At 37.1% G+C, this 25,872-nt stretch overlaps 4 protein-coding genes and 2 non-coding genes across 6 annotated transcripts; 4 read left to right on the forward strand and 2 right to left on the reverse strand.

Moving 5' to 3' along the window:
• Positions 1-1,229: 1,229 nt before the first annotated feature.
• Positions 1,230-3,878, reverse strand: LOC121240367 (phytoene synthase 2, chloroplastic-like). Its single transcript, XM_041137784.1, has 6 exons — positions 3,367-3,878; positions 2,998-3,048; positions 2,627-2,799; positions 2,096-2,331; positions 1,817-2,009; positions 1,230-1,575 (listed from the first exon to the last, which is right to left on the reverse strand). Exons 1-6 carry the CDS (start codon positions 3,689-3,691, stop codon positions 1,414-1,416), a joined length of 1,140 nt encoding a protein of 379 aa, XP_040993718.1. The 5' UTR covers positions 3,692-3,878; the 3' UTR covers positions 1,230-1,413.
• Positions 3,879-4,820: 942 nt separating this feature from the next.
• On the forward strand, positions 4,821-4,892 carry TRNAG-UCC. The gene has a single exon. It is a non-coding gene; the product is annotated as a tRNA-Gly (tRNA).
• Positions 4,893-7,594: 2,702 nt separating this feature from the next.
• On the forward strand, positions 7,595-7,666 carry TRNAG-UCC. Its single transcript has one exon. It is a non-coding gene; the product is annotated as a tRNA-Gly (tRNA).
• A 3,110-nt stretch (positions 7,667-10,776) lies between these two features.
• LOC121241693 (probable polyamine transporter At3g13620) lies at positions 10,777-13,028 on the forward strand. The gene is made up of 2 exons (XM_041139573.1): positions 10,777-11,320; positions 11,351-13,028. The coding sequence occupies exons 1-2, from the start codon at positions 11,287-11,289 to the stop codon at positions 12,730-12,732; spliced, it is 1,416 nt and encodes a 471-aa protein (XP_040995507.1). The 5' UTR covers positions 10,777-11,286; the 3' UTR covers positions 12,733-13,028.
• Positions 13,029-14,685: 1,657 nt separating this feature from the next.
• On the forward strand, positions 14,686-16,275 carry LOC121241030 (probable polyamine transporter At3g13620). Its single transcript, XM_041138614.1, has one exon. The coding sequence runs from the start codon at positions 14,729-14,731 to the stop codon at positions 16,145-16,147; it is 1,419 nt and encodes a 472-aa protein (XP_040994548.1). The 5' UTR covers positions 14,686-14,728; the 3' UTR covers positions 16,148-16,275.
• Positions 16,276-17,382: 1,107 nt separating this feature from the next.
• LOC121241029 (probable acyl-activating enzyme 18, peroxisomal) lies at positions 17,383-25,798 on the reverse strand. Its single transcript, XM_041138613.1, has 14 exons — positions 25,375-25,798; positions 24,596-24,725; positions 24,215-24,474; positions 22,736-22,937; positions 21,796-21,836; positions 21,368-21,496; positions 21,165-21,238; positions 20,869-21,089; positions 19,995-20,089; positions 19,699-19,915; positions 19,316-19,441; positions 18,347-18,445; positions 17,972-18,178; positions 17,383-17,687 (listed from the first exon to the last, which is right to left on the reverse strand). Exons 1-14 carry the CDS (start codon positions 25,641-25,643, stop codon positions 17,574-17,576), a joined length of 2,184 nt encoding a protein of 727 aa, XP_040994547.1. The 5' UTR covers positions 25,644-25,798; the 3' UTR covers positions 17,383-17,573.
• Positions 25,799-25,872: the final 74 nt, after the last annotated feature.

The following is a 25,872-nucleotide window of genomic DNA, read 5'->3' on the forward strand; positions in this document are numbered from 1 at the left end:
GATAAATCACTTGTATTTGTTTATTGTTTATTTAAATTGTATTTGTTCATTTAACTTGTATTTGTTCATTTTACTGTTATTATTTTATTCTTTGTAATTCCTTCTAGATGAGTTGTATTAGTCCATTAGGAAGAATATTATTCTGTTAGGAAACCCGTGTATAAAGCAGCAGTACTGTACATCCTCCATTACACAATGACACAGCACGATTTGCTTCATTCAGGAGCTTCCATGCGTAATCCTCTCGGCATATCAGTCCCCTTTATTCTCCTTCTTTGTTCCTTACAAGATAGACTTGTGATATAATGAGATATATGAGGGTGCGTATGACAATGTTTTTAAACCATATCGAATGCTCTATAAATGTTGAGGGCTCACTTTAGGTCTTTATCATTTGTAACTCTTATAAATTCAGATTAACACTTAGATTCTTAAACTCGGATAAGAATTTATTAAAACTAGAGATTCTCAAATTCGGATAAAAATATTAAGGTAAGTTTTTTTATATGACTCTGATGGTTACAAATATATGTCTTTAATGCATATCATACCACCCACAAGGGAATATTCTGTCATACATGCTCAAGAACGTGCCTTTCTTTCTAGGATACAACACCCCCAAAAGCAAAAACCTTCTTTTGATCTACAAATAAATCGTATTTTAGGGGTTCCAGAAAAATCACATATTAATGTACAAGATGGGAGTTACGAAGTTGATGACTTGAGTTTCAAAATTTAACGAACTGAATATTTAAGTCATTAATCCTTGAGAGAATGACACGTGGAAACTTCAATATCGGTCACAAAACCAATAGTCCTATCAGTCATTTTTCTTTTTGATGCAATAATAATATAAGCAGTATCCTCATGTACAATTCAAACTTACTAGACTTGTTTAAATAAGGAATGCTAACCATCGGTCATTATTCACTCCCACACTCAACACCTATAATTTTTTCATAGGATGTAGATATGTTATCATGAAAAATTATTTATATCAGCCTACTGTTGGCTGTAGCCGCAGCACACCTAGTGTGTTGAGGAAGAAAAAATAAATAAATAAATAAACACCATTAAGGTGTGCGGAGAGTGCGACTGATGTATAGCCGCACTCGTTTATCATAGGGTGTAGAGTGTGGGATGATGAATAGTGGCTCATGAGAAGAATTTTTCTGCTTAAAAAGAACAATTCTGTTACATACAATCACTTTTGTGTATCCCTTGCACACTCCATTGATGTGGCAGAACTCAACATTTATTTTGTATTAAAAAAAAGTGACGCAATCAATCAATTTGCGGAGTGGATGAGTACGCAAAAGTGACTACATAGAGTTTTTGTTTCTTCTATAACATTATAAAAAACATTAACCTACTTTTAATGAGATACACCAGCATTATATATTTCACTGCCCTTTATAAAAAAACCTTGCGACTCGATAGAGATCTAGTATATGCCAGAGGCAACATGAGAAGTTTCTTGCTCCTTCCAACGTAGGCTCTCTTTGTCAAATTATCGTAATCGTTATCCTCAATTGCATCCAAGATCATTCGATACAATAGCAAGGATGACCATACCTGCAAAATCACCACAAACCATGCGCATCAACTGCAAAATCTTGACTTCATCATTCTTTACATGTGACTTGCATGATATTGACAATGGAAGTTTGTTCTTTATCTAGAGTTTTAGATTGTTTCAAAAATGTTTTAGAGATCCAATTGTAAATCCAATAACATCCCAAGTTTAGATGATGGACTTGTACTTTAAACTTCAATGCAAGGAAGAGAAAGAGGCTAAATGAAAGGGGGTACATACTGGCCAGCGGCTAGCCTTGTCGAGCTGAGAAGCTCCCTCCTCAGCAAGGTTGAAGTAGAACCTTGCTCTTGTAATCTGCTCTTTCATGAACTCTCTCCATCTATGAGTGACCTTCATTGATAAAACATCATTGACACATAGCCCAAACTGTCCAAGCTCATCTTGGGGAAGATATACTCTCCCCCTTAATGCACTGAAAGAAGATAGATGAAAAAGAATTGAAGAGATTAATCAAGTGAATGTTGAGCAAGTGAAGTACAGGAGGTACGTAAAACTTACTCCTCTCCCACATCTCTGAGAATGTTGGTCAGTTGATTTCCGATACCCAAGTAGAGTGCTGCATTATATATGCTTTGAGCAGAAACCAGAGATTCTGGTGCAATTCCCATCACTGGAACACTCATTAGGCCCACAGTTCCAGCTACATAGTAGCAGTATAGGTAGAGTTCTTGAAAGTTCTCATAGCAACTTTTCCTTGTATCCATTCTCATTCCTTCAATCATGTCCCTGAATGGCTATGATTGAAGAACAACAAAAGTTTGTTGAGTGAAACTAGTAATGGTTTTCTTTATTTATTTATTTATTTTTATTTTTTTATGAAATTATTTTCATTAGCACAACGGAATCCACGAGTTTTCATAAGAAATTACTTTTACTAGCAATGCACTAAGAAGTTGACATTTTTATAAGGCAACTTGAAGACAGAGTATATCAGTGCACTAAGAAATGGATCTAGTAATACTTATTAAAAAAGAAATGGATCTATTAAATTTAAAATGATTAAAAGGCAGACATTCACATTCTAACCACCTTGATGTCCAGAGGGAACTTGAAAACTGTATCAGTTAATGCAGCATCGAGAATATCATAAGGGCGTCCATCGAAAATTTCTTGCAGTCTCTCTTCCCACCTATCAAGAGCAGCAGAGCTTAGATAACCAGCATTAGGGCCATCGACCAATTCATCTGTTCTCCTGCACCAGACTGCAGAGAGGCAATTTTCAAAGAAAGACCAGAGTAATTTCTGCTGCCAGTTTTAGCATTAATTTAAGAGGATTGATCTGTGCCAAAATGGTTCATGTTACTTTTGCAGTGGGTTGAAATGCATCGATAAATCTGGACTTGATATCTTATTGTCATCGCAAAGATGAAAAATAAGCAAATTCCAGGATACATCCTTACCATATATTGCCCATATGGCTTTCTGTCGTTCCTCGGTCATTAGCAAAGTTCCTGCATCAAGACAGTACACCAAAACTTGTATCAAAACTCATGCAACTTCGATGAGATTAGAAAGCATGGCCGGGTTTGGAAGACATGTCCATACACACGAAAGCACATGTTCTCCTTGTCAGTTTTATGTTTTTTTTGGTATGGAATCTCTTTGCAGTATATCAGATTTCATGCATCCTAAGAGAATCATAGAATCCTATGAAATAAGATTTGATGACTCACAATAAATTCTATTCAGTTAGAATTCAAGACATCATACATATATTGGATAAGTCAAAATAAGTCAAAACCGATGAAAGAAGGGAAATGGAGTTGGACCTAGATAGAAGGTCTTGGCATATTCTGCACAAATGTTTCTGCACTTTTCATATGCTTCTTCAAGAAACATAGGGTGGAACTGTGGCTTGTTACAAGGATCTTCCCTGGCTAAGATGTTATTCTGAGACTGCCTTTCTATAATTTCCTGTACATGTAAATCAGCAAGAGGAATGCCATCCTTTGACAACAAAGGGAAAATGCGTGTGGTACTGTGCTGGGGAGCCACAGTGACTTCAGCTCTTGCAATAATTGATTTTCGAGATGGGCATTTGCCATTGCTCACCCTGATGCAAGGCTTAACTGCAACAGAATACATTGAACACATCTGGCACTTAATTCTTGTTACTTCCTTTCTAAATGTCGAGCGGGTAAGAGAGAAATGTCAAGTACTCTTACGAGGAAACCAGGACTCCCTCTGAGTGTTAAGCATGTGGGATTAGATAATTCAAAAAAATCGGTGCTTTCTCCTGGATATGAAGTAAATTTATCACTCTCTGTGTTTGGTGGGACAACAATCCTCTTAGTAAATAGGTAATATCAATTTAATGCAAAATATGAGGTATTTTGACAATTTTATATGTCCACAAATGGAGAGGATCCCATTCTGTATGGCGTTATTGGTGCGTTGTTCTTATCAGGTTATAGCTAATATATATATATATATATAATGCAAATAGCCCAATAACAAAGCAATCAAACTTGTTACCATCTAAGCATCTTGAAACTCTCTAACTTCTTTGGAACAAGAGAATGGTCTCACAACGTGTTTTACAATGATGCCGGTAGTCTGGTATAAGAGAATGATCTCACATTAAAGTCCGGTGAAATAATACGATTCAAATAATGGCACCTTTAAGGTAACAAACTACTAGGAATCTCCATCTGTTGATGATCCGAGATGTTGAAAAAGTGAAACATGTTTGGTAACATGGGATGGAACTAGGAAGTGTGATATTTCAAATAAACCAGTTTAAAAAAATAAAATAAAATAAAATTAGGGAGTTGTAGAATGATTTGAAAATGGATGGTTTTGTGCCGCCTAAAGGTCCAAGATGCTTAGATGCCGGTATGGTGGAGTATGCAATGCAAATGTTGTATTTTCTACTATATTATAAAGATGAATATACGATTATATGGTGAAAGGGAATAATGTATATTACAAAGATGATGTAATTTTTGTCTTGTACTCACCAACATGGCATTGTTCCAAAATCTGTCTTTATTGTGCAGCCTGGTTTTAGAATCTTGATCACCTCTGATTCCTCCCTCAAAACCTTTTATATTTCATTTCCCATGTTTTTGTCCTCCAGTCTCTAATGATTCTTCCGAGTGTTGAAGTTTCTTTCCAAGTGGATATTAACTATGGGAGCATGTAGATGTTGCAGATAAGAGTGAAAGCTTACCCTTATCACGTTTACGCTTGATATATTTAGTTTCAATGTTGTGTTCTGTGGGCGTTTGTAGTCCAACGGTTAGGATAATTGCCTTCCAAGCAATAGACCCGGGTTCGACTCCCGGCAGACGCACATTTGTATTTTGCTTTTTTGGAAATGGGCGATTAGCTATGCCCAGAATGTGTGGCATTCTCTTAATTCCTAATCTGACCAACAAGGTGTGGGTGGCTCAATGCTAGCCGCTAGGCCCCACTTAGAGGTGGATGGGGAATTGAAAGCGCGCCCTTTGGAGAATTATGCAGAATTATAGGGAAATAGAACTGGAATTATACAGATGAGATGGGTGACACAAATTCGGTTCTAAACATACTAATAATTCTCAGCCCTTCCACTCATTTTGTGAAACAGAACTGGCATATTCCTTGGTTAACCTTTGGAGCCAGTGGCATCAACTTTACTTTTGCCAACACCCCAGCGACGAGTGAGTTCTTTTGGCGTCAATGTCAAGGGCAAATCTCATTTGAAATCCAATGACTCTGAAGTCAAGTCAAGTCAGTTCATAGAGGCTTTTGCCCGAGAGGGCAAAGGAATCGACCCATAAAACTTGGTTAGCGAAGCAGGGTCTAAGTTCCACCTTTTGACATATCACTTCCATCCCCAAGCAAAAAGTCCTCACTTTGATAAGCGTATCAGAAACAATTATAATTGAGTTCATCTCCATCTTTCTAATGAAGGTTGGAATCCAAAAACAACTGTCAGAGCTCAAATTTCCCAGTTTCAACTGAACTTGACCTTGAAGATAGAAGAGAAGAGGTGTTAGACTCTTCTGGTCAAACATACATCACATCTAGGTTATTCATGTTGCTTTGCAGTTTTTGAAGCAATCAATTTTTCATAAACAAGTCAATGAAAGTCATTTAAAGTCACACAGATTTGAGCCATAGATGCTGCTAGTACTTGGTAAAACTGAGATCTATCCTCCTTTAAAAGTGTAAAAAAACTTTTCTGCTGAGGTATCTGTGCAGAAACTCACGTCTTTGGCTGGCAAGATACGGGAAGGTTTTGCATATTCCTGAAAATCTGGGCAGAAGCCTATTAATTTACTCGAATATTAAAAAAAACTACAAAGTAATTCAACCTTGATAGAATATAAAGCAAATGGTCTAATTCACTTCAATCTTGTTAGAACTGCTATCTATTATGATTTAAAATTTGAGGAGAAACAGATTTTCCCCACTCAAAACCCCAACAACCCCCCCCCCCCCCCCCCCCCCCCAAAAAAAAAAAAAGAAAAAAGAAAGAATACAAAAAAGAGAAAAACCCTCCTTCTAGATATAATAATCGAAGTAAGATAATAACCTTAGAGCACACTTCACACTTCCCAGTGACTTGTGGCCATTTCTTGAATACAAATCAGAAGGTGGGCCTCTACAGAAGTAGAAACCTAAAATCAAGCAAATGAATTCTGTGACTATTTGGGGCGTGCACCCTTGCAATTGCCTGTTTCATATCCCTTGCAGTTGTTTAATCACTTCATGACACACAATCCTGGAGCTACTTCCAACTTTGATATGAACTAGAATCACTTTTTTTGGAGCTGTATTGAAATTACAGAAAGATAAAATCATTGCAGAGGATCGACAGACATACCATACAGGATATACTTCGCTTAGAACCTGAAGTTAACTCATTGAAAGGGAAGAGCTTCCTCGCTAAGGATCTCTTATAATATTTACCTCCAAGGCTACAAACAATGGCAGAACCATAAGCACCAAAAGTACCACATATTACATTCCAACCACCATCAAAATTCATTCACTACCGACTGTTTCCAACAAACCCTTTACCATTAAAAGCAACAACGCACATTCGACTCATGCACACATGACTTCAGTTTTCATAAGTTACATTGATTTAACATCGTATCTTGAACAGCTCTAAGAAACAAAATGATGGGTATCATATCACGTCATATTATCATATTCAAGAGCAACGACAATTTGCACTATACAATATGACAATATTGTTAACTATTTACACAATATGGTCTAAAGGTATGTGAAATCAATTACTTACAACAGTACTGCATAAGTTTAACATATCACACCAGGAGTCATGACTGATTTATACTGTCTAAAGGTACGTGAAATCAATAACATACAACAGTAGTACTACATAAGTTTAGCATATATATCACAATGGAGTGACTGGTTTTTATTGGCAAAACAAGCACCATTTTTATGACAGATTATGTCGAATTCAAATAGCCTTAAACATTGTTAAATCAGGTAAGCTGAAAGTGGATTGAACACTCGTACAAATTACAAGTTTACGGAAAAATACTAAAGACACAGCCCAATACGATCAACGTAATTGCTTACTTTCTATCCAGTTTTCTTAAGTAGTAAAAAATTTCATCAGTTATGTTTTATTAATTAGCACTATATTCATATCAGGTAACCTTATAAAAAATTTATGCTTTACAGCAAACTAGACACTAATTTTTTGCGAAATACGCCAGCCCACAAAACCATCTAAAAGAACCACAATTTTTTTGGGTTCCCAATTAAATAAAAAAAAAAGGAACCAAACATGAATTTTGAGGTGGTGGCTAGTAAGCAAAGAGCTGAAAATGTGAGACCTTTAAAACTGTTTCCCATGGAAAACAAAGTTAGTACGTACCGTGGAGATCAGACTTTTTGGAGGGGATACTGAAGCCTAAATGTCCAGTTTGGGTGTGGATCCTTCTGTTTGCCTTCGAGAAAGCGGCTCCATAGCTGCACCTGAGTCATGGTTCTAATTTTATATTAGGCAAAAAGATGTTCACCCAGTTGGCGTTTGTAGTCCAACGGTTAGGATAATTGCCTTCCAAGCAATAGACCCGGGTTCGACTCCCGGCAGACGCACTTCTTTTTATGCTTCTGAGAAAACTTTGGAGGTAGTAATAATATTAAACTGCCATGATTTTCTTGATAAGAGTTGTCAGCAAAACTGACTTGAGATGCAAACAGAATTTATGAGCTCTTCAATTTGATACAGAGCAGTATCTCAGTTACAACATGCTAACCCAATGGTTTTGAATTAAGCCCAAACTCCTCTTCAAAACCCCCACCGTCTGAGAGAATAGTCTTTTCTAATATGAAGATGAGTCCAATCCTCTCTTTTGATGCTTTCCTTATATGGATAGCCTCTATAATGGCGCTTTTGCCACCTTTTCCTTTCTTATCAAGTTGTTCCCGGACTGCCTCATATTCACGGTGTTTTTCCTTTGCTTCTGTGCCTCTCTCATATACACTGTCAGGGGTCCTCTGCCTCTTTGGGCCATTTTATTTTACAAATATTTGGGATAGGACCCATCAAATATATGCCATCATGTAAGATAACAGAGGAGAGTAAACAGCAACCGTTTGATGATACTTGTAACAAAATTGGAATCACACAAACAGTAGCATGAAATCCATCACTCTTCTCTTCTGCATAACTTTTGTTGTTATTAGATATCGCTAGTTAATCTTCTTATCATATTGACAGTGGCTTGAGCTTTTAATCCTTGGGCTATTTTATCAGAAGTCTATAAGTAGCTATGCTAAGGGAGGCAAATCATGTTAACGGGTTATGTTCGTATCGTGTCAAAGCATGAATATTATATTATATGGGTCGATACAAATACGACTAGCTAAGCTTAATATGTCAATATTTCAAACCCTAACACGACTTATTAACATAACGGATTGACCTGACCCGACCCGTTATAACCCTTTATTAATTAATAAAAAATAGGTCAACACGACACAACCCATTTCAACCAGTTATATGTTAATGGGTTGAACTGACTCGTTTCAACCCGTTTTATTTTAACCTAATTCACATAATTTCACATTAAAATTAAAATCACAATATCATCCAAAAACATAAAACTAACTACTAATATGACAATCTAATATCCTTCAAAAAGAAAATGCCAATTACAAGCAGAACAGGCCCTGTTCCATATTTGTTTGTTGCCAAATATGTTTGTCCACACATCTTGCACTTGGCACGTGGCTTGCCGATGTTACTATCATCACTGTTTTCAGAATCAAGAAGCATCTCAAACAAACTCCACACATTTGATCGTTTCCTTTGTTTCGCCTTCCCTCCTTCATTTTGACAACTTGTTGAGACATCTTCCAGCAAGTCCAAGTCAATCAAATCATCATTCACACCTACTGCCTCAAACATCTGACATAACAAAACAAAATCGAACATGAAAAAATAGCATGATTTTACAAGTGTATAACAATAACATTAGCATTTCGAACACTACCACAATCCATAACAAACAAGCATGGTTTAAAAGTTTCTAATTGACTCTAGGAAGTTTTACTAACAAGCCGACATAATACGCCCATTCATGCATATTCATGATCACTGTAAGCTGGGAGAGCATCTCCTATTTAGATAGATTTCAAAGATTAAGCTAATTAAGCTCACATGCATATTAAGCTAGGAGTAAGATCTTTAAAAATTTTGTTCAGAATTCTAGTATCTTCAATACTTATCAGATAGATATAGCTAGATACATGAAGTAGATCCTATATTATTTATTGATCATATGAATAATCATAATAAAAATTAACAATGACTCACTTTATATATATACAACATTAGACCCACAAATTCAAATAAGAAATAGAAACTTATAATCCATTTTGTCAAAAGCTTAATGAGCAAAAAGAAGAAAATAAGCCAAATTAAGCAAAATGAATGGTCCCAAACCATGTATTCATAATTAAAAATTAGCATGACTTAATGCTCATGAATGGTCCCAGACCATATAATTTTGTTAAAAAAAGAAAGAAGGTGCCGGCATCTTCAGTATGCTAACGTATTATATAGAATGGACCCTACGTTTCTTTGAATTTGTGCTTAAAATCTGGGAGATTTTGGACCTTTTTGAAACTGAGTAAGAATTTTATTTTTAAAGATGAAGAAATTTGAGATTAAGATTCAAGTGCTAGGGTTTGAGATATTAACTTACCTTTTTGCTGGAGATTTGGAGAGAAGCTAGCAGTTGAGCGGCAAGACAGGGTTGAGAAGAAGGGGGCGGTCTTTTGCGAGTGAAGAATGAAGATGAATGTGTGGGAGTGAGCCAAGTGACTGAGAGTGCGGCAGGAGTTTTAACGGGTTGACTCGTTTTCGACCCGTTAAGCAATCGTGTCTTAACGGACCGATTCGTTTTGATCAGAACCTTTTAAGACTAAACTCAAATCCGTTATTATTATGTCATGTTTGTGTTCGTATTGGATTAACAGATCGTGTCACATATTGCCACTCCTAAGCTGTACTGAGAGGCTTAAAATTGTTTCATGAATAAACTTCCATTGTTCTAGTGTTTATCACACCACCATCTATCTATCAATCTCAATACTTGTGAGCATAGCATTATTCACACCTACTTTAAGTCCATCACTATAAAATAATAAAATTGGGGATAAAATAAATTACCCAAAACAATAATATTATTCCAAACTTAGGGAATGAAATTAAATATTAGAAAAAGAGAGAGGAAACAAGAAAAGGAATATAAAAGAGAAATGTCTGTTCCTACCCACTAACTAGTATTAAACAAAAGGCTCACTCCAACGTGCACTCACGTTGTTGTGTATTTTGTTTTGTCTTTTAACCGATTACAAGTAAAACGCGTAGTTAAAGACTAAATTATTTCGCATAAACAATGCTAATTAATTCCGTTCCCCTCCAGTAAATGTAATTACATGTATAATAAAAGGTTAAAATGTTTTTATTTTGCTTCTTTAAATATATATATATATATATATGTATTTCGATAAATTCTAAGTAATCAAAATGCTATGATAGATATGTTTCCCTTTCTAAATTAAAATTTAAAATTTAAACAAAAATTAAAAAAATAAGTTTGCACCTAATTACACTGAAACTGAGTGGATGGGCTTAAAAGAGAGAAAAATGCGTGACTCCATATTTTTGGGATATCTTTCCCTTATTAATGATATCACTCGATCATCACCATTGCCAAAAGTAACGGCATCACATAAATCAGGAAAACACAACCCACGTTCCGCATGCTCCTTATTAAAAAAAAAAAAAAAAAAACCTCAGAAAATGCGAATAGATTCTATGTTTATATATAGGATCCGGCCGACGAGCTGACTATTTTGACTACCCACACCCTGTAGAATATCCTTCAAAATAAGTTTATATGTATACTGATCAGATCAGAACAGTTCCTTCCAAATTATTTCGTCGGCCCTCTGACAATAACATCTTATATTGACTGGCAATCGATCTCATGTATAAGTATATTCATTTATTCTATTCCCTTGCACAAGCGGGTGGCTTGTATAGCCTTTTATAGATCGATCAGATCCTTTGCCCCGGTTGCCCTCCTTTATAGGCCGCAACTTCCGTTACCAATATTCCAGCATCTTCTGGCATCTGTCTAATTCATCACTTCCAGTTCCATCACGCAACAATAGATCCCATAACCTCGAGAAAACCGGTAAACATGCCTCAGCAGCTCCCTGTCTCCACCCTGGCGGCGGCGACGACGACAGCAACAACAACAACAACGACAACAACAAGCAGTCCTGACCCAAAGAAGCTGACTCTCATACCTCTCATCTTTATCATCTACTTTGAAGTGGCCGGTGGCCCTTATGGAGAGGAACCTGCGGTGAAAGCAGCAGGACCCCTCTTCGCCATTCTCGGTTTCCTTATCTTCCCCTTCATATGGAGTATCCCCGAGGCCCTTATCACCGCTGAGCTCTCCACCACCTTTCCTGGCAACGGTGGCTTTGTCATATGGGCTGAGCGTGCCTTTGGTCCTTTCTGGGGATCTCTCATGGGAACATTGAAGTTCCTCAGTGGTGTCATCAACGTCGCTGCCTTCCCAGTTCTTTGTATAGACTACATGAAGCGATTAATCCCTGATTTGGAATCTGGCCTTCCTAGGTACCTTTCAATCTTGGGCTCAACTTTTGGCCTTTCCTTTCTTAATTATACTGGTTTGACAATCGTTGGATATGCTGCTGTGGCACTTGCTGTTGTTTCACTTTTGCCTTTTATATTGATGACCTTGATTGCACTCCCCAAGATTCGGCCTCATAGATGGATCAGTTTGGGGCAGAAAGGTGTGAAAAAAGATTGGAACTTGTTTTTCAACACTCTTTTCTGGAACTTGAATTTCTGGGATAATGTCAGCACTCTAGCCGGAGAAGTTGATAAGCCCCAGAAAACATATCCGAAGGCTCTTTTCGTTGCGGTGATTTTCACTTGCCTGGCATACCTGTTTCCACTATTGGCCGTGACAGGATCTCTCTCCGTGAACCAAAGCGAATGGGAATCAGGGTTTATGGCCATAGCTGCAGAAATGATTGCCGGGAAATGGCTGAAGATCTTTCTTGAAGTTGGTGCTGTGTTATCAGCAATTGGGCTATACGAAGCACAACTAAGCAGCAGTGCTTTCCAACTTCTGGGTATGGCGGATATGGGATCTTTGCCCAAGTTTTTTGGTTTGAGGTCTAAATGGTTCAACACCCCTTGGGTTGGGATTTTGTTATCAACTCTGATTTCACTGGGGGTTTCATATATGGATTTCACAGACATCATATCCTCGGCCAATTTCCTGTATTCTTTGAGCATGTTGTTAGAGTTTGCTTCGTTTATTTGGTTGAGAAGGAAGTTGCCAATGTTGAAGCGACCATACCGGGTTCCATTGAGGTTGCCGGGGCTGGTGCTCATGTGCTCGATACCATCTGGGTTTCTTATAGTTATAATGGCTATTGCTACAAAGACTGTTTATTTAGTGAGTGGAATAATGACCGTTGCTGGGATTGGTTGGTACTACTTGATGAGACTCTGCAAGTCAAAAAAGTTGTTTCAGTTCAACATTGGTGGGGAAGAAATTGGGTTTGAAGAAAATGACGAGGAGAGGGATGTTGCTCATTTATGACCTTTGACATGTCCAATTAAACAGACATGAATATCTATATCTGTGGAATTTGAAGTTTTTTTTTGTAAGCAAAATTCCACCTTTCTTAGGTCCTAGGCAAGGAAGTTGATGTTGGCGTGGGGGCACTTCGGCTTTGAGATCCACAACTACTGAATGGTCCTCACTTGCAGATTATATGTACAGAAGACCAGTCTGTCTCTTCACGACTGAATTATTGTTGTAATCTTTTGCTCTGTTTTGCAGTTATTTCTGTATCTTGGTATCCGAAAAAAACTAATATTAAAGAGTAATTTTATTCTCTTTATTCACTTTCACGCTTCACACTTATAATTTTTTATAAGATGTGAGATAGTAAACAATGACTCTTACGGAAAATCAATTTTCTATTTGCTTTATTTGGTCACATTGGTTGCAGTTACAGCTGTATATAAGGTGAATCATAATATAGTTTCGCATGAAGATAGTGGAAGATACATGGAATCTGTAAACCAAAATCTAGATATTAGTTAATTACTTTTAATTGAACAATCTTTTAATTGGACGTGTATTAATTGTAGTTTACGAAAGAAAGAAGGAAAAAAGCAAGATATTAATTATGGGTTAAAGCCGAGCAGAAAGGAAATTCAAACTAGTGTGGAGTGTCTGTGTGGACCAGACTATTTGGACAAAATTGCATTGAAAGCAACGTGGGAAAATAATTGAAAATTCAATTCCTACTTCGCCAGTTGGCTCCTCGAATCTTATTTTCGTGTGAGACTTGGTGACAGCTTGGACAGTCCTGATTAAAGCTATATCATATTGTTTTTGTGGGAACGTGTGTAAAACTTACACATGCCATTTATCATAAATACATGAATGAGCTCAAGATAAAATAGTTTTAAATTAGTTAAATAAAATATTATATTTTTAATATATTATTATTTTAAATTTAAAAAAAATTAAATTATTTATTATATTTTATATAAAAATTTTAAAAAATTATAATAATAAAATAAAATGAGATGAGATAGATTGAGAGTATTTTTATATTCAAACAGAACCTTACTCACAAATATATCTGTCTCACTCTTGCTTCTATTTTCATCCCTCATCCAATCGGTTGAAAATTGAACACCCACGATTATGTAGTCTATTTCGGGTCGGTTTCATCACTTGGGGGTCCAATCCAATGTAAACCAACTCCTACAAAACAAAACAACTCCCATTTTCCATTGCAAGATTTTTGTTTGATAAATATTGATGCTATTTTTGGAATAGTAATAAATGTTTAATAAACGTTGGAAGGTTATATTATGTATCTAGCTCTATCTAATCAAACTACAAGCCACAAAGTCACAACTTTATTTATAATATAACCAAAAAGATTAGGAAGAAAAAGAAAGAGAGATCAAGGCTAATGCCATCAGAGCCTAAAAAAGTAACAAGGAGTCTAAAGGTTGGTAGAAATTAATAGAAAATAGATTGAACCAATAACATAGTGATAAAACATTATTAAATAAACAATATAAATGAGCTTTCTTTTCATCATCTTGATTTTATTGGAAATGTGATGGGGAAATATGATATTAGTAACCCAAATTCAATGATTATAATATGGCTAACCGATGCACGAGAAAAGTTACTTTGCCTCTTTTATTTGATTGTTTAAGTTGATCGTTGGTTAAAATTTTTTATTTTTTTATCTAATAATTAAAAAAATAATTTTAAATATATTAATATATTTTTTAATTTTTAAAAAATATTTAAATATATAAAAAAAATAATACCGTCCGACAATAAAAGTGGAGCAGTACGGTAACACCATCCAGCAATAAAAATAGAACGGCATAATAGCCCACTCAATCATGCACATGTGCCATGCCCATCAAAATAAGAATAATGCACACGTAACATTACATGGCCCCCACCATGCTGGATTTGGAATCCATTGAGAAAATAAAGCACAAGCAGAGGCTGCGCAACCTACCAAACAAACATTAGCCCAAAAAGGACAACCATGGAAACCCGCCTCTCCTCCCCGGATGCCCAGCCACTTCTCGAACAACAAGAACCATCGAGTAAAAGTCCCAAGAAACTAGCTCTAATCCCGCTCGTCTTCCTCATCTACTTCGAGGTCGCCGGCGGCCCCTACGGCGAAGAGTCTGCGGTTGGGGCTGCCGGGCCACTCTTTTCGATCCTTGGCTTCCTCATCTTCCCCTTCGTATGGAGCATCCCGGAGGCCGTGGTCACTGCCGAGCTCGCCACCACCTTCCCTGGCAATGGTGGTTATGTCATCTGGGCCAACCACGCCTTCGGCCCCTTCTGGGGCTCCTTAATGGGATCCTGGAAGTTCTTCAGCGGAGTCATAAACTTGGCATCATATCCAGTTCTATGCGTAGACTATCTCAAGCTGGTATTGCCAATTTTCTCATCCGGCCTACCTCGCTATTTTGCTGTAGTTGTTTCAACTTTGGTGCTGTCTTTTTTTAACTATACCGGTCTGACTATAGTAGGGTACACTGCAGTAACTCTAGGAGTTGTTTCACTTTTGCCCTTTATAGTAATGTCTTTGGTTGCAATTCCGAAGATTGATCCTAGTAGGTGGATCAGTTTGGGTCAAGAGGGTGTAAAAAAAGACTGGACATTGTTTTTCAATACCCTCTTTTGGAACTTGAATTTTTGGGACAACGCTAGTACTTTAGCTGGTGAAGTGGAGCAACCCCAGAAAACATACCCAAAGGCATTGTTTTCTGCTGGGTTGCTCACTTGTTTGGCTTATTTGATCCCTCTCCTGGCTGCAACTGGGTCTATACCTCTACATCAAGAAGATTGGGTTGATGGGTATTTTGCAGATGCTGCAGAAATCATTGCTGGCAAGTGGTTGAAGGTTTGGATTGAAATTGGTGCAGTTTTATCGGTTATTGGACTCTATGAAGCCCAATTGAGCAGTTGTGCATACCAACTTCTGGGAATGGCAGATTTAGCATTTTTACCGCAAATTTTCGGTGCAAGATCCACATGGTTTAGGACACCTTGGGTGGGAATTTTTCTCTCAACACTGATTGCACTCGCAGTTTCTTTCATGAGTTTTGTGAACATTATTTCTTCAGTTAATTTCTTGTATAGTTTGGGGATGTTATTGGAGTTTTCATCTTTTCTTTGGTTGAGGAGGAAGTTGCCAGTAGTGAAGAGGCCGTTTAAAGTTCCCATGGGGTTGCCAGGGCTGGTGGTTATGTGCTTGATCCCATCTGGGTTTTTGGTCTATGTAATGGCAGTGGCTACTAGCACTGTGTTTTTGGTAAGTGCTCTGCTGACATTGGCTGGGCTTGCTTGGTACTTCTTCATGGAATTTTGCAAGTCCAGGTTGTGGCTCGAGTTCAACAACGCTGGAGAAAAAATTGAAGATGAGGATTTGGAGGGGATCCGTAATCAATGATTGTAATTTGTATGGGTCTTGATCTGCAGATTTTTCTCCTTTCCCTTTTCTACCAGCATTTGCAAATGACATGGACAATTGATTTGCTAAAAAATTAATAATGATGTAGAACAAGACAATTTCAAAGGCATTCTGTACAAGTACTATACTTGACTAGTTGACTTCATAAGTTAGGTTGGTTGTGCTTTCTACTTCAAAGGCATATATTTTAGTCTGGCAATGTACTGCCACGTGAAGAATATGTGATATAAATGCATGAGAAGTTCTTCCTTTGGAGCATAGTCCATGAACCAGCCTCTTGTGACAGAGTCTATACGATGTAGAATCCGGAACTTGTAATCGCATTAAAAAAACAGTTGAATTTCAGGAGTTTATCATGCAGATATTTTAGGGATAATTTAGCTCCAAGAGGCATAGTTTGTTCCTTATATTTGAACAGGAAAGGCTACATATAGACTTACTACTACAAAGGAAGTAGTGCTCCAAGGTATACTTGCTGAATCCAAGTGTATACATACTATAAACAATGTCAATGAGCTCAATGAAGGCAGCTCGTTTTATCGAGTTTTGAAGCCCACTGCTTATGGTGTGATTGTTAGTTTGATCTCAGTGAAACTTCTCGTTACCTAAATAAGAGCACAAGACATGAAAAATCTATAAAACCACAAAAATCCCTTTTAACTTAAAGAGGGTTAGTTACTAATTTTGCGACTCTGGTTTGCCTTGTAGACATTGGTGTATTATGGCCCAAAGACAGAAGACTTTGAGTAATTTGTCCCAACTTAAAACATTAAACCCAAAATCATAAATCCAGAAAATTATCCAAATACCATTGTCTTGTCTTCAAAAAATATAACTCACAGGTAAATCTCTTTCTTCTCGATATAAAAAAGATAAGAAAAAGGAATATAATATATATTCTCAACTAATTATCAATTAAGAGGCCATCTTACCATTGGAGCACTAGCAAGAACTAAGCTTCAATCAAGAGATTGTGATGTAAGAATGAATGAAGGGCAATCCTTTCGTTTCAAAACAGTTAGATTGTACTCATTTAACTGTATTTTACCTATTAAAAAAATAACTTTTTTGCATTTAATGGTAAAATAAAGATATTTAGATTCAAGTTTTTTAATTTGTCAAAAGGCCATTGCAACTTTGGAATCCTCTGACACCTCACAATCTGCAACTCCATGACAGTTGCATTATTGTATCATCACGGTTAAAGGGGTAAGAGCCCCAAAACTAATGCACTTCTATCCATTAATGTCATAAAAAACAACCACCAAGGATTTCCAACTATAGTTTTCATATTTCTAAACCATTTCTTCTTATTCTATTCGTGCAGTTTGCATTCAAGCCTCTCAAAACGCTCACATGAACAGATTCCTGAGATCTGATGCATCGACGATTGATGATGTTGCTACTAAATTCTACTCCGAACTGAAATCTCGTGCTTCATTTGGTCCCTCAGCACCCTTCTCAGTAACTTATTAGAAGCTGTTCTGGGAAACTCCGGAAGAATCTTAACATAATTCACCTGTTAATTGGTTAAAGAGTGGAGAAATGTAGATCAATAACTCGAAATAACACGTGCTCATTGGTGAGGACCATCATGGAATTGAAATCTGTCTCATCCCATCTACATTATGATTTGAAATAAGCTTCTGACACTTTTGGCAACATCATTGGATTTTCAATGAACACTACTTGGACACAGAAGTTCAAACATGACTCTTGAATCTCAAGTATGAATTGTACCAACATGAATTATCAAATGACGGTAAGACTGATTAGGGAAAGGAATAAGCTTAAGAGTCAAACCTTGAACAAAGGATTGAGGTTGCTCTGAATAGCCTTTGAGAATATGGTCTTTAGCTTGTCAGGTTCAGCATTAAACCCTTTCTTTAATACTACACATACAACCAGTTGTTCTGGACCACCATTTACTGGTGCAATATTGATTGCAGCAGTCTCTGAGATTCTTTCATCAGTACGATCACACACTCGCTCAATTTCAATGGAGCTAGTCTGCATACCAAGAAATATTCAGTGCCCAACATTTAAAAATTAGCCCAAGCATACTGACTAAAGAATGTGATTATTCAGTTGAAGACGGTAATTGAACTATGATAGCATGTAGCAGGGTCATTGTTGAGCCATCAAATTAAAGAATGAGAGGATTTGAAAACGCCTTACCTTAATTCCTCCAAGGTTCATGGTGTCATCAGCCCTACCCTGAACAATTAAATAGCCTCCAACAGTTCTCTTAATGATGTCTCCATGTCTCCTTAGGTGCTGCCAACACATTTATCGAGATAAGATAGGATAGAAGGCCTTCTTCATGCAAATACTCGAAAAGGTCACTGTTAACAGTACAACTGGAGCCATTTGGTATCATTATAAAGAGAAAAAAACTTCTCCCTTCAAAGCAACGTTGAATTCCATTCACTACCTATATTCATTCAATATGGGGTATCACAATCTCCCCCTTTTAAATTCTCAACTTCCTCACCGGGCCATTCCATCATAGGTGGCACAGTTCAAAACCCACATTTATGACTGAGATTGGCTCTGGTATCATTTGTAATGCCTCATGGGAAGGCCCATACCCCAATAGGACTAGTCAATCATGCAATTTGGAGTCCTTTGGAATCATTACAAAGAGTAAGCATTTCTTCCTCCAAATAATGTGAGATCCCATTCACTAGCTATACTCACTCAATACAGGCTATCACACACAGCAGAATACCTTACATTTAAAATCTGTTTTCATTTGAACCTCTTACAATTAAGTTTGTTTTGGTCGTCAGTGCATCACAAGAACTAGAGGATAGCAACACTCTATGTGGATCAGAAGATAACCTATTCCATGGTTTAGATAAAGACATATATTAATAAAAAAGATCAGGCTCACAATCAATTTTCAAGTCCTTCAAAACCCAAAACATATGCGCCCATCTAAAAGTATAACTCAGTTAGCAGACAAAGACATACATATAAAATGGGACTTCATCTATTAGTAATCCCTGATAGGGTAAGGGCCCTAATCATGCTGCTTTATGGGGAAGAAACAACTAATACTCTCATACATAGTAAGCTATATCAAAATATGAATACAAAGAGGTGTATATGTGAGTATTAGTGAATAGGCAGGTATAAGGGTACCATTCCTTTGTAAGTTGGCATTCCCTCGAAGTAAACTTCCTCATGATCCGCATTAAGCAATCTATCAGTTGCTCCCATGTATACAGGGAATAAACCTACTTCACCAACACAAGCTTGGTCATCTGGCTGTCATTAGCGTCAAAGGGATCAGATTTATACATACAAAATGTACTCCTAAATATCAGTCATTTTGCTTGGCTCCTCCACGCATATTTTCAAAACCAACAGAATTGTAGCAATTGCTTAGAAGTTACTCATCGCCAGTCTGCAATAACAGATAGAAGCAAGTTCTGGGAAGACCTGATCTGATGATATGTTGGCAATTGCAACAGTACTAAAAGAAAATGAACCCCTACTACATAAGATCCAAAAAGTATTCTTACATAAGGTATCCCGTGCTCATCAAGGATGACAAGGCCACTTGTCATTGATGCTGAGCTAAAAGCTCCAAAAACTTGTGGCTGCAGTGGATTTCCTTGGATGTAAGATGACGCAAGTTCTGTTCCACCACAGCACTCGATAATGGGTGTGTAATAAGCTCTTGAAGAAAGCCATAGGTCATCATCAATATTCGATACTTCCCCAGTTGATGCATATGATCTGCACATATACAATTTGTAAGTTATTTTTCTTGGAGTTATATGCAAGGATATTTCAATAAATTGCAAAGAGACATAACCTTATCTTTGTCCAATCTAGGCCTTCCATACACATTGTACTCTTCCAGGCTTTTACTAAGCTAGGAATTGTACCCAAAACGGTCACTCCTGCATCCTGAACAAAAGCAGGAGAAATATTAAGGTAGTATTTGGCAGTGGGCGCTAACAATTTTAGTGCAAAATATAATTCTAGCATTGACTAATTTCTGTATACTCGTATACATAATCACATTACTCCTGGGGTATCATATAAACCTATCTTTTTTGTCTTTGCTTTCCTTATTACAACTCATATAAAAACAGGCAGAGTTTTCCTCCAAGCTAGGTTGAAGGAGGAGCTCCTTCAATCTAGTCTACAAATTTGCTAAGTGCCCCTCGAGCATGTAAGAAGCAACTGATAGATTGAAGCTAAGTTGAAGGAGAAGCACATGTTTTTTTAATAGTCTAGTCTATAAAATTTTCAGATGTCCCTTGAGCATGTAAGAAGCTCGTGCTTTGTAATGATATTAAAAAAAAACATGTGATTTAAATGAACAATTAACAAATTCCTCCAACCTAGTTAAGAGTCTGTTCCCAACAATAACGTTTTCCCCCTTGAAAGAATGTACGGGGAAAGGTTTTCCTTATTTCCTCCACTAACCAATAATCCCGCCTTCTAAGCAACCACAACTACAAGTCTACAACGGTAATTTATAGGATGTTGAGGGATATGTGAGTTTCTCTTCAAGGATATGATGGATCAAGAATTAGGATGCTGATCCTCCTCAAGGCCTTATCCCCTTGGTTTTATTCTCATGTACCTGATGGCTCCCCCGTAGGCCTTATAAATCTTCTTTCCAATTTATTTAGGAATGCTTATAGACCCCGAAAGTATACTAATATATATGCCTTCACCTGAACAAATTTTCCAAAGCCACGGCCAAGAGGTGATCCATGATAGAGTGCAAGAGTTGCACCAGTTAGGAAGCACGAGTAGAGTAATATCGGTCCCATCCCCCACCCCAGGTTTGTGGGCCAGCAGAAAACATCTCCAACTCGGACATCAATGTGGGCCCACGAATCAGCAACACCTTGAATTGGTGAAAGTTGTGTCCATGGAATAGCTTTTGGTTCTCCTGAAGGAACACATAAATAAATTACACAATTATGATGAGGTAAGTAATAGAAATGTGCTTGCAAAATTTTTCTACCTGTAGTTACAGATGAAAAGAGAATATTAGTAACGGACTCTGCAGGTTGATAGATTGGAATATAACTATTTGATCTGCCAAGAGATAGTCCTCACTGTAATTATTTCTCTTGACAATCATTGTATGATAATATAAAGGTGGACCCTTATTTTCATCAATAAAACTCTTATTTGACTAAACTCACACCATTGCTATAAACATACCCAGGATGGCAATTGGCACTGGAAAGAAAATCTTTCCACCATAAATCCTGTTCTCTTAACTGAATCCCTACATTCTTTCCAGTCACGGGGAGCACTATAGCTTTAATTGGAGAAGCTTCTACGACTCGACTGCAAAGAGAGAGAAGAATAGCCATGATGATGCCAAAGGTTTGCTAGAATAATGCATAGTCTCCTACCAACTAGGCAAATAATTCTGAGAACAGAAAAAGTAATTAACATGAAGTGCCTATTAAGCACTTGGACGGAAATTGTATTTTTGCAGTTGTTTTCTACAAGAGTGGCATTTTTTAAGTCTCAACTTGGGTGAGCTTAGCTTTCACATGCATCGTTTGTCACATCAATTCTACCTCCAGTTGGAGAGAAGAAATCCGTGTCATCTGTCATAACTATATAAAGGCAGTCTTTACCTGTACAATGGAACCTTTCGACCTCCTCTTAATATGAAATCCTGAATACAAAATGAAAACGGATAATTTTCAGAACAAACTACCATATGTAAAATCAATCACAGCTTGTTTAGAAATGCAAGCACATGACAACTTAAGCCAAATTTCTATGGGATATGGAATGATATTTTTAGGTAGCTCGTGTGTTCAATGAGAAGGTCTGGATAACCAGCGTGTACCTCCCAGGAATGTAAAGCTTTAGTGGACAATCTGGCAGGAAGATGATTATAATGCTGAGGGAAAAATAACTCATGGGAAAGCCTTGATAATGGAATATGTGTTTTTGGTCATATTGCCACCAGACAATGGCGAAGGAAGGGGCGAATACTGAAAAAAAGAACATTAATTTTCATTCTAATCATTTATCAGAAAGAATGGATTAAACAAGAAACCTACAAAAAGTTGGGGCTGGATCTGAACACCCAAGATTACAATTGTCAATTGCTGAAGCAAATGTTAGACTTGTGTCTGTCACAGTTTGGCCTGATTAGGTAGAATAGGTTTCGTGGTACTTTTGAATGGCTGTAGCTCCTATTTTCTATGCATGAATGAATATAATTAGGTCATATGCAAATAATAGATGAGAGACAGGAAGTCCCTCTAAGCTGAGTTTGATAGCTCGAAAATCATAACACTTCTATTGTTGTATAAGAAGGTGAGAGAGAGCTTCAGATCCTTTAGGTAATGTTATTCAAGCCAATTGATGATTTTAACGTATGATGGCACATTTAGAATTAGAATCACCTTAAATATCCTTGCCACAAGAATTTTGTTTTAACTTCTTTTTTTATTAGTATTTGGTTTTTACTTCTTTTGGGGAGCTGGGATGGACATGGGCCAACTTGGTCCGTTTCCTAAAGAAATCCTATATTTTTTAAGTAACGTGGAAGTGAATGATCACCTGAGTGAAGATAGCCTTTGCCTTTGACACACGCAAACGAGTTGCAATTTCCTTTGGGGCAAAGCTGTCAGCTATTGAAACAACAACAAATCCTGCTAGTACAATTGCCAAATATATGACAACTGCGTCCACTGTCATTGGCATGTCAATTGCAATTGCATCACTCTTTGAAAATATTGCATCCAGTGCATTTGCCACCAACCTGCGAGTCATATTGTAAACACATTTCCCAAGTCAAAAAGGTAGGTGAGAAAGGAACAGGTGAGTGACCTTAAGATATGATCTAGCAAGGTCACAAGAGGAATAAAGAACATATGATACATTAGGAGAAACAGGAAATGAGAGGAACGATGCTTGTTTTCCAAAATGAGAATAACCCAAAGCATGCACCTATTTACAACTCTACTCCTCCTAATAGTGTTATCTCACAGTCTCACAGTACTGTCTGGTTAGGTCCAAGTAAGACTGTGAAGAAAGCTACCATTTACAAGATTGCCGAACAAGACTTCAAAAAACAAATAATACAGCTCGTTATCACTAGCTACTAGTCCAAGTTTCCAAGTTTTTCTTTGTGTTATTATGCTAGCTCAAAGAACACAAATTATAATAAAATTCCACTATAAGAAAGAAGGTGTTTGTACCAATGACTAGACTGAAATTATTAGAAAGTATATTTTTTATTGGTAAGCTATACATGAACAACTGCCTCCCATGTTCCTTAATTTAGTAGCCAAATATCAAGACTTGAGGCAATTAATTCCCACAACTCATTTTCATTTCACATTCTACTGCTCTCGCTAACTTCAGCACTCGATTCTTATATTTTGTCTCAGGAAGGGACCTCCTGTTTATTTATTTCTTTATTTTCTCATTTATAGGAAAGTAGCATTATTTCTCACTAATGTGCTAAAAGTTTTTACACAAAAAATATATAGTTGGTTTACTCAAAACATCACTTATTTCAAGCCAACTTGATTGATTGCTGTAATGCCACGTAGAGGTCATGGTGCCAACTTAGTCACCACACACAACTTGTATTGAGTTTCTCATGTATGTCATGAATTGTTTTTCAATTAACTGAGGATGGGCATGATCTGAATCTGCCTTCTTGTAATAAATGTGTTCCTCAAACAATCTCAAACTTTCAGTCTTCTTTAACTGAATTTAAGTTAAAAAATTGAATCATAAATCCAACCAGACTTCATAACTCAAACTTGCATTTCAACATTTAGGGTTACCTTTCTTTTACATACCAAAAATAATTTAAAAAAAAAAAACAGCATTAAATTACCTAAAAGTGAATAATGTAAAAGAACTAAATTCTATAGGACAAGGCTGTATCCCTAATAAATCCCATTTTCATTCACCTAGATACGGGGAGAGAAAGAGAAAGAAGTAAAAACATTGGCATCACTTGGACACCACCTATTTTCACTGCACCTTATGATAGATTGATATAGTCAATTGGGAAAAACATACATTACTTGCTCTCGAAGTTCTTTCAATGTCATATGGCTGATCTCAGAATTGTCACTGCCTTCTTCCCTCCACAAAACAGCCAAGCTAATATCTTCTTTTCTTGGATGACTTCTAGGTAGCAAACAACATTCAGCAATATTCATAGAGGAACCAGGAAACCATGTTCCCCCATGTTTCGATTTGTCAGTGGTATCCAAAATGCACTTTGGGGCCTCATGAAATGAAACTGAAAGCTCTTTTAGAACAATTGACCAGTAAGCCTGAAAATCATTGCCATACAAACAACTCCAATCAAACCTCAATTCCTCTAATTTTAAGTACTTCTTTGCATCCAACTTGGCATTTGTTGGCAATGTAGGGGAAAAAAAAAGCAAAATTTACCTCAGGATGCTGAACAGAGAACTTCTGAAATAGACTAAAACTTGTGATCGGATCCTTATATGATTCCCCTAGTATCTTTGAGCCATAGTTTTCCAACAGACGTCCCAAATTTGTTTGTTTAGACTGATATCTGATAAAAAGAGAGAAAAAGGATCATTCAGGAGTAAGAATCGTAACAATAATAACCGTTGAGAGATGAAACAGGGAACCTCAGAGTCACTAAAACACAATCAAATTGACCTATCAGTTGGTACCCGCATACTAGCAACTTTTATCTGCTACAAAGATGTGGAAAAGTTTCAGTTACTACTGATATAAGCATTAAACATAACAAATTAGATTTAGTTAAGAGTGCAGAAGCAGCAGCACCATGTTAATTGCCCCTTATGTTAATTACCAATCACAGCTAGCCTAAGATTAAACATCAGTAGGTTTCTATAGTATGTTCCAGAGGGCATGGATAGAAACGTATGTAAATAAGCTCAATCCTTAATAGCATTATTCAAAGGAGATCAGATTAGTACAAAGAAAAGCATATTACCAATATAGTAATATATTGGTACCGCTTAGGTGATGAGTCCAATCTCTTGTCACGATGACATGACAAAACCACAAACAAAAATCTCTAATAACTAGGAAGACAAATAGACAAAAGAAACACAAACGAAAATTCAGGGACCAAATAGAAAATTATGCTGAACTATCGGAAACCACGAATGAAACTGTTGAAAGCGGATAAGAAAGGATAGAGAGGGAGATTAAAGAGGAAAAGAACATACAGAGAAGGGAACCAGTAAATAGGGGGACCGTTGGTGGAAGAGTCCCAATCAGCATAGACTGAGTAGTAAACCAGTTGGTGCAGCCCATGCGGGTACCATGGCTTTAACACCTTCCTAGCCAGCAGCTCGCGCCACACCTCTCGTGGGTCAGAACTTTTGGCTCCCGAAACTGTTTCTATAAGCACCCTATGGAATTCCTTGGCCTCTTCGATCGCTAGGCCTGCCTTCACCAAGTCATCCACTCCTACTGCACTGATGCTCCTTCCCATCTCTCTCTCTCTCTCTCTCTCTCTCTCTCTCTGTGCAAAGTTGTTGTCTTGTTGACGTAGAATAGTAGCTGTTGGAAGCAGCTTAGATAGTCGAAAGTAGTAAGGTGGCTTGTTAAGAGGGTGGGAACTGGGAGTGTTGAGGAGGAGGTTGGTTGGTCACGTAACTTTGTTAAAGCAAATTCTTCCAAATGGAAAATGGTAAGGAAAAGGACGATACGGATTCACTGCA

This window comes from Juglans microcarpa x Juglans regia, chromosome 7S (genome assembly GCF_004785595.1).
Source record: "Juglans microcarpa x Juglans regia isolate MS1-56 chromosome 7S, Jm3101_v1.0, whole genome shotgun sequence".
Lineage (NCBI taxonomy): Eukaryota > Viridiplantae > Streptophyta > Magnoliopsida > Fagales > Juglandaceae > Juglans > Juglans microcarpa x Juglans regia.

What these genes read in the sequence shown, in the direction of transcription:
- LOC121240367 (XM_041137784.1), bottom strand. Translation starts at nt 3,691, where the DNA reads ATGTGTTCAATGTATTCTGTTGCAGTTAAGCCTTGCATCAGGGTGAGC. An exon ending in AGTTCCCTCTGGACATCAAG is followed by an intron (nt 2,332 to 2,626) that starts GTGGTTAGAATG and finishes CTTCAATCATAG; the next exon opens with CCATTCAGGGACATGATTGA. An exon ending in CTCAGAGATGTGGGAGAGGA is followed by an intron (nt 2,010 to 2,095) that starts GTAAGTTTTACG and finishes ATCTTCTTTCAG; the next exon opens with TGCATTAAGGGGGAGAGTAT.
- LOC121241693 (XM_041139573.1), top strand. Translation starts at nt 11,287, where the DNA reads ATGCCTCAGCAGCTCCCTGTCTCCACCCTGGCGG. An exon ending in CCCTGTCTCCACCCTGGCGG is followed by an intron (nt 11,321 to 11,350) that starts CGGCGACGACGA and finishes CAACAACAACAA; the next exon opens with CGACAACAACAAGCAGTCCT.
- LOC121241030 (XM_041138614.1), top strand. Translation starts at nt 14,729, where the DNA reads ATGGAAACCCGCCTCTCCTCCCCGGATGCCCAGCCACTTCTCGAACAA.
- LOC121241029 (XM_041138613.1), bottom strand. Translation starts at nt 25,643, where the DNA reads ATGGGAAGGAGCATCAGTGCAGTAGGAGTGGATGACTTGGTGAAGGCA. An exon ending in CGAAAGGTTCCATTGTACAG is followed by an intron (nt 21,497 to 21,795) that starts GTAAAGACTGCC and finishes CTCTCTTTGCAG; the next exon opens with TCGAGTCGTAGAAGCTTCTC. An exon ending in CTAGATTGGACAAAGATAAG is followed by an intron (nt 19,916 to 19,994) that starts GTTATGTCTCTT and finishes GTATATGTGCAG; the next exon opens with ATCATATGCATCAACTGGGG.